Source organism: Frankliniella occidentalis, unplaced genomic scaffold, assembly GCF_000697945.3.
Source record: "Frankliniella occidentalis isolate FOCC.00 unplaced genomic scaffold, Focc_3.1 Scaffold107, whole genome shotgun sequence".
NCBI classification, from domain to species: domain Eukaryota; kingdom Metazoa; phylum Arthropoda; class Insecta; order Thysanoptera; family Thripidae; genus Frankliniella; species Frankliniella occidentalis.
Window position 1 is genome coordinate 1,066,231 of NW_026267236.1, and position 8,046 is coordinate 1,074,276.

At 52.4% G+C, this 8,046-nt stretch overlaps 1 protein-coding gene and 1 non-coding gene across 2 annotated transcripts in view; both read left to right on the forward strand.

Annotated features, from left to right (window-relative positions):
- The window catches only part of LOC113203242 (mucin-1-like), a 24,906-nt gene extending 18,966 nt beyond the window's left edge, over positions 1–5,940 (forward strand). The window contains exon 3 of the mRNA XM_052269990.1: positions 3,766–5,940. Coding sequence (XP_052125950.1) covers positions 3,766–4,966 — 1,201 coding nt within the window. The 3' untranslated portion in view covers positions 4,967–5,940. The remainder of the gene's footprint in view (positions 1–3,765) is intronic.
- On the forward strand, positions 3,560–3,650 carry Trnay-gua (transfer RNA tyrosine (anticodon GUA)). Its single transcript is given in 2 exon segments — positions 3,560–3,596; positions 3,615–3,650. It is a non-coding gene; the product is annotated as a tRNA-Tyr (tRNA).
- Positions 5,941–8,046: the final 2,106 nt, after the last annotated feature.

Consider the following 8,046-nt stretch of genomic DNA (forward strand, 5'->3'; position numbering starts at 1 on the left):
TGTTGTGGCCGAGTCAATGGGTTCATTGTAGGCAAAACAGGCAATGTCGGAGGCAAACGAATGCGTTCGACATCGAGATTAGTCCTTCAAGGACCCACCTGCCGAATTTGGATTTTTTTGGTGCACGATTTTTTGAGAAACAATGTGAGAAGTCTTCCCGTGCAAGGCGTTGCGAGCGCCGCGCGGAGCCCGCCAGCGCGCTGGACGGCCGGGACTTTAGCCTCCTCTTAAAAGGTGTGGGAGAGAGAGAGAGAGAGAGAGAGAGAGAGGCGTTTGCTTGTGCGCGCCTGTGCCGAGTATAGTGGAGGGGGTCGGTCGGCGGAGCGGATTTGCGTGGGAGTGCGTGGAGGTTGCACTTATACGGGGTAAAACATACACATCCTCCTTTTGCAGTGTGTTTCCAGTCGTGGACTTGCACTTCCCACCCGCCTTGCACCTTGCTTGTGCACTCACTGTTGCCGTGTGCCGTCGCCTTTGCCGCCACCGTGCTCGGCGACGCAGAATAAGGCACCGCGAAGGGGAAGCGGGTTGCGCCCGCGCCTCACTCTCGACCTCCTCTCCCTCCCTCTCTCTCTCTTTCTTTCTAACTCCTTGCCTCGACGCCGTCACACACGCAGTCGCACTCCCCCGAGGCACGTGGTGGCGTGGCGGCGCGTGGTGGTGGTGCGGATTGGTAGGAGAGGGAAAACACTTACCGAAGAAGGGGCGGCCCCGCCCCGCCCCGCCACGTCCCCCTGGCCCGGCCCAGTCGGTCTATAGGCACACAAACGTGGAATAGAATGCAAGGTCTATCGCTGTGGGGCAGATAGAGAAAGCCTGATAAGCATAAAGAGGGCGCTGCCTGGGCTGCTGCACGGGGGGGATTGTGAAAATTGCCCGAGGGTGCTTTACGCGGGGGCGCTCGCTTTTCACCCTAGCGCGCCGCCCTTGCTGTTGCTGCTAGCTGCTTCCACCACCTTCCCCTTGCCTCAGCACACTCGGCTTTGGATGTGCGAGGTGAACACGACTTCTCCTCGGACTTGGACCCGCAGCGGGTTTGGAAACACCCCTCCCAGTGCTGCTACGCTGCTTGATATGTTGACCGCGTCTCACGTCAGGTTTTCTGGGTGCATATCGCTGACCAAGCACGTCGCTGCACCCTGAGGAGGGTGAGTGGCTTTGTTTCGGGGGCGGTGCTGTCGGTTCATGCTCCCTTCGTTCGCACACCCTGAGGTTGCTGCCCGACCGGTTGTCCAGCTCTACACGTGAGCTTCTGCAAAAGTACAACTCTCTGTACTGTTGTTGCGTTCAGATTCCGCGACCAGTTTTGCCAGCTTTTGCGCGATGGCTATAGTTAGTTGAGACTCGGCGAGCGAGAAGGACGAGCGTTTACTGGAACGCCGCGTTGACCAATGTAGCGGTTCGAGCGGTCGGTAAATGGACTCGGCAGCAGCTCTTCGGTGTTGCGACCTGGACGAAATGACAAGGAAATATGAAAGTGCGGCGATAAAACAAGTGCGAAATGTGCGGGAGGTGGAAAGAGACAGAGGGGGGAGGCACGCTCGTGTCACATCCGTCACTGTTGTGCCCCAGCCAGCCCATGTGTCTCTAGCGGAATGTGCAGTACAAGCGCGTCGGCCCGGGCCCCATGGTCGCGGAATGACAAATTTACGCGCGACACGCCGCCGTCCGCGCCTGCAAAAGTACCTATAGGGTAGAGGCATATGGGGTCGTGGTGCTGGATAGGGAACGAGAGAGAGAGAGAGAGAGAGAGAGAGAGAGAGAACGCTCATTGTAACGCTTGTGGACCGTCTCCTAATACAGCGTGTTCTTTGCTTGTTGCAGGTGAGATTCTCGGAGCAGGCGGCACGCAAACTCGCCACACTCACTCGGCGGTGTGGGTGGGACAGCAGCGTCCGTGTGAGTACATATGCATAGCCGGTGACGTCATCCAGAGTCGACTCCACCGATTATTTGCACACTGCCAGGTTGTGGAAGTTTTAGTAAGTTATAGGTTTGGCAATTTAAAACTAGTCAACAATTCGCAACAATTAGTGTGTCTGAGATTATTAAAGTTTGAGTTATTCTCTCCTGCCCCCTTTTTTTTGTGTGTGTGTGGGTGGGTGGGGCATTTCTAAAAACTTTTTTTAGTTTTAACATTTCTAGGTGGAACACGGGTGGTGCCTGGTGTGGGTGGGGGCTAGCAGGCCGGGGTTAGCCCTTGTAGCAGATAAGCTCTGTGAGGGATGAGTCTGGAGGCTGTGGGGCCCGGGGGCTGCTGCTGTGTTCCCCGGGGCGTTCCGGCCGGCCGGGGGTTGGCGGGGCTGCTGGGGCGTTCCTCACCCGCGTGCGCCGAGCGCCGACGACAACCCTCTCTCCTCGCCGGCGGCCCTCCGGCCCTCGTGATAAGCGGGGCCCGGAGCCTGATATGAGCTCGGCGCGGCTGTATGCACGGCGGGTGGGAGGGGAGAGGGGAGGTACCCCGCGCTGCAGGGATCAGGCTCTTCGCGGCCAGGAGTGTCGCCGGCGGCGCCACTGTGTGTGTGTGTGTGTGTGTGTGTGTGTGGGCGCGCGCGCATCTGTGGCTCCGCTCCCTTCATTAGGGCCCAGGTGGCAATGGGATGCCCCCGCCGCCGCGATATGTGGTGACTGTGTTGTTGTGTGTCCAAGTGATTTACCTTTGGCTGTAGGGCGTGGCCTCTCGCTCTTCTGCCTATGGGTGTCGTAAAAATGGGAATGACCACCGCTCTGCCGCCCGCCGGCGGTGGTCGCAGCGGCGGTGCCTTCGGGTGATATTGATGCGGCACCTCACTGTGTGTCTGTGTGTGCGTCGGTGTTCATCGGACCAGAGTATTGGAATATTGAAATTCATGGTCGTAAACTTGACAGAGACACGCGTGAGGGGGGGGGGGAGGGGGCGTCCCCATAGGACGCAATCCCTTCGCTTCTGCTTGCGTCTACCAGTAATCACCTACTACTCGTGTGTGTACCCGTGCAGCTCCATGTCCCTCTCTGGTGTGCTTGCGCCCCCGACCCCCCTAGGCAGCTGCTCCCCGCAGCTGTGCGTGTGAGTCGCGTCGGGTCTACTTGTTGCGAAATTGGCGCGCCAACTCCCTCTGTCCCCTTCTCTGTCTCTCTCGCACTCACACCCATAGGTTGAGCGGGCGGTGCGCTCCCGTAGGGTGCTCAGGTGTGGCGCTGGCGCTGGCAACAACTAATTGGAAATGAGATCTCTGCAGCCTCTCAGCTGATGTGCCCCACCAGCAGCTGCGGGGGAGGAGGGGGGAAGGAGGGAAGGGAGAGTAGGAGAAGAGAGCCCCCGCCCCGCCTGTGTGAATGGATATGCCAGCGGCACGCTGTGTGCGCGTGTGTGTGTGTGTAGGGCCGGCGGGTGTGCCCACTCACCTCTCTTCCCCTCCCCCTCTCTTCCCCCTCCCCTTTCTCCGCGCGCGCGCGCGCGCCAAGGCCAGAAAGGAGGGGGGCCGCCGTGGAGTGGAGAGGGGGGCACGGCACGGGCTCGGCGGCGGGCGAGCTCGCGCAGTACAATCCAAGCCAGCCGGATGCCCCCTTCCCCCATCCTCCTTCGATAGCTCAGTTGGTAGAGCGGTGGACTGTAGAGGCAAAGCGCAGTAGACATCCATAGGTCGCTGGTTCAAATCCGGCTCGAAGGATAACTTTTTATTTCGTTCTCCGAGAACTATCTACACAGAGTGCTGCACCGAGTTCTAGTCCTAGTTCTCTTGACAAGAACTGCGAGCATTCTCCGACCATTCTCCGCTTTTGCAGATACGGGTCGGACGAGAGCTACGGGCTGCACGTGAGTCCACCGCTCAGCCCGCACGGCTACTCGCCCGTACTCCTCGCGCCGCCCTCCATCGACGCGTCCTGCAGCCCGTCCGACCAGGGCGGCGGCGACGGCGACCGCGACGGCGGTGAAGCTGCGGACACGTCGGGCGGGCAGTACGGCGACGTCACCGCGCCGCACTACATGCCCATGCCCGTGTACCTGGCGGCACCGTTGCCCGCCCCTTACTACTGCACGGGGGCGAGTCCCCCTCACCACCTCTACTTCGGCGGTTTCTGCCCCAACTGGTCACCGACACACCAGGCCTACTCCCCGGGACCCTACTGTCCCAGCCTGGCCCCGGGGACGCCGACGCCGACGGCGCCCACACCTACGCCGACGCCACCACCAGCGCCTCCAACTGCCAACAGCGGCCAGCTCGTGCAGCCACCGCAGTCGCAGCCCGCCTACTGCCCCTCCATCCTGCCCCCCGTGCACCAGTACGTGGCGGGCTGCTGTCCACCCCCGGCTGTCATTCAGCCGCCCCCAGCCACTATCACCTCCGTGGACGTCGTCTCCACTGCCATCCCCACCGCCACCGCAGCTGTTGCCCCCGCTGCATCCCCCGCTGCCGCCCCCGCTGCCGCCCCTGCTGCCGCCCCTGGTGCCGCCCCCGCTGCCGCCCCTGCTGCCGCCCCTGCTGCCGCCCCTGCTGCCGATCCCGCTGCCACCCCCGCTGCCGTCCCAGCCGCCTCTTCCACTGGTGCCCCCGCTCCCGCTGCCGCCCCTGCTCCAGCGCCAAGTCTCTCGAACAACGTTGCGGCTCCGAACTCCGCATTACCTGTTCCTCGGGCTGAACCGTCAGCAAGCTCCGCTACCGTCAACAGTAATGGTATTAATAACAATAACAAAATCACTCCGGCACCACCACCAGGCACCAATGTCAACAAAAACAACAGACAGAACGGCTTATCGCGGGCCCAAAGGGCGCCAGCCGCGGTCGCGAACATCAACAGTAAGAACCTCTTAATGGCCAAGGGGGATGCAGGCTCGTCGACGGGAGAAGCAGCCTCCACTTCTACTACGTCGTCGACGACGCGGGCCTTCATCGTCTTGGACCAGACCAGCAGTGCGAGCGACGTGACCAACAACAACAGCGACAAGCCGCCCACCCCACCGGGGCCCTCGTCCTGCTACGAGTAACCCCCGCAGCCATGACGGGCGCCGAGAGGGTCGAGAAGTAAACGTTTGTGATGGACCCTAATTGTTGTGAGAATAACTGATTGTGCGTCGCCCTCTTCCAGTGGGACTGAGTGCCAGCCGCAGGGCGAGCGAATAAGCGACCTTGCGTGCCCGGGCGGGCAGTGACGTCACAGTTCACAGACTCGCCCCCAGCCCTGCTAGCCCTAGCCCACCCCGATACGCCCCCTCCCTAGCTAGCATAGGCTGACCGCGTTGGCCTCGCGGGGGGCACCCCAGCTGCGTGGCGCACGCGGCAGGAACTGACCATCAAGGGGCTCGCCGCGCCACGCGCCTAGCGGTCTGCCTGCCTTGGCAGGGGTTCGAGACGCGGACACCTGACCTTGCTCGTGGAAAAAGGGGGGGGGGGAGGTGCACCTAAATTCCGACATTGGATCTTTGGCTGGGCAGGCCCAGTGATGTTTCACGGTCCGGGCAGTCCTTGCCTGCATAGTGGTGTGGTGTGGTATTCTGTTAGAGTTACTAAAGCTTGTTTGAGGGAATTCCAATTAGATCTTGAATAAAAGATAGGGTACCGATGCTGCAGCAATGAGCGACCATCAAAGTAACAACCCTGCCCAACCTGAATTTAGACACATGACATATTGACAATTTCATTTTTTTCTGATTTAAGATTTAATCAATGAACTGATACTGACTTGCCGAAGACATTCACTCTCAAAATGTCATCGGATTTCCAATGAAAGATATAACAAAACTACCTAACAGAATGTCAGTAATTGATAAAGGATCATAGATACGCCAATGCCATATGATAAAACAGGTACCTCATAAAAGTTGTAGATTGAATGTTAACCTCAATATAAGCTAAGCAGCACTGCCAATTTTCTGTAGTGTAGCCTTCTACTTTTTGTGTAATTAAAAGGCACATCATAAAAAATCTTGTTTTGTTGAAAATAAATGAAGGTATGCTGATACGTATTGATACCACAACTCTCTCCAAATCAGTGAACAAAATATTAGAAATAATAATGCTTTACTTACGTACATCAACAACTGTTTAAACAACATTGGGTCAAACACACAGACACATTCTGATATGTTTAAAAATACATTTAGGACGTTTCATTGGTCTGAATCAGTTATAAACATCTAGCACAATTCAGTTCCGACATAGATACATGAAGAAATGCAAATTACAGTTCAGTTTTAACAAAATTGATATCTACCAATCACATTGATGTCCATGGACAGGAAACATACCCATTTAATTGATAGAACAGTTAAAATAGAGCAATAAGTATCTTTTTTTCATAGGAATTTTGATCTTTTCAGCACACCAATGAACACCTGCAAACACTTCATAAAATCTCCAGAGTAAAATTGTTAAATTTTTCAATTTTGACTTAAAACGCAGACATGGCAGACTTGAAGAAACAAAAGAGGAATATTAGACTTTGAAAATGAACTATATTCTAATGTGTGCTATTTACTGAAAGGGATGTAAATTTACATTAAGATAAATCTCATACACAGCTTTTCTGAAATATGCAGAAAAATAATACATTAACAAAGTATCATCAATTCATAAAAAGCTCACGTCCCAGTCAACATTTCAAGAAATTGAACATGTATTCATGTTCTTTTCAAAATAGCAAAACATTTTTCTTGGGCTACAAAAACTATTCAGAACAAAAAAGTTTCAGTCTTTATCTGATACTACAAGTGTGTTACTTTACTCCCTTTAAATGTTTTCCTCCACACTGCCTTAGCAAAACATGAATGTTTCACCATGAGCATAAATATATGGACTGTTATAGCAAATAACTTTCAGATTTAAATTTTTACAGCTCTACAGTTCCTATTGAAATAAGCATAAGAATAAAGGAGGAAACAAAGATGGAAGGAAAAGTTCAAATTATTCAATAGACTATATCAATATGAAACACAAGTATATGTGGCAGAGGTGCAAAGCGGTCCTCACTGTCCAGTACTGTTTTTAATCAAGTTGAGGACACACTACTTGGTTCATAATTATGCGGGGTCGCTGAGGCTTCAGAAAGCTGTGTTCTTGCGATTTGATAAAAATCCGCTTTGGAACCGCATGGGACCGCTTTGCACCTCTGATATGTGGTATGAGGAGGACTGAAAAATAGGTCCCTATTTACATTCTGATCTTGCAAGCTGAATTTGCAGACTGATCAAAATTTCATAACTTACTAAGCCCACTAAGAACATCATCAAACTGGTTTCTTCATCCAAATGGCACATTGTTTCTGTTGTTTCCAATCACTTCCAAGTACAATCAACAGAACAACAAAAAGAAAAAGAAAAAAGAAAAAAAAATGGGAACAAAGAAATGGCACAAAGAGTTATAACTCTTTCGTTCAAGATTCTATGTTACAAAAAACCTGTTACAGTTTACATGGACAAAGAAACTACACTGTGCTCAAAAACACTTCCACAAAATGAGACACAATCATTCTTTTCAAAAGCACGTGTAAAGCTAACTATTTTTATTTTAATTGGATAATTACACATTCTGCTTACCTTAATTGAAAAGTAGGACAATTAATAGATTCAAAATATTTTAGTATTGACAAGAATAAGATATGTTTTATGTTACTCAAGTTATTGCTCTGGTAAGTGAGACAATGGTCAACAGTCTCTGTCACAAGCTACAAAAGTAAAATCTTAGCTATTGCAGTCAATTACAACCAAGCCAGTCACTTAAATATGCACATCAAGACAGAAAATTAGGATCACAAATGTCCCATTGTAGAAAAATAAAATGGGAGCAGACTAGAGACATACATGTGGTCACAACATCAAAAAATCATATAAGAGCAGGAGATTGATGCTAAATTAAATACAATCAGTTCAAATACTGTCTTACAAAAGTCAACAACAGCTGTAAATACAACTAAATAACCATCTTAGTTTAATGTAATACTTAAATTAAACTGCTCAAAACTATTGCATAGTGTGAAATTGAGCTAATGATTAAAAAACCAAATACATTTGATGTTCAGTAGAAACATAGGGGGAAGTTCTAAAGGTAGTCCCTCTAGAGGACCCCCCCC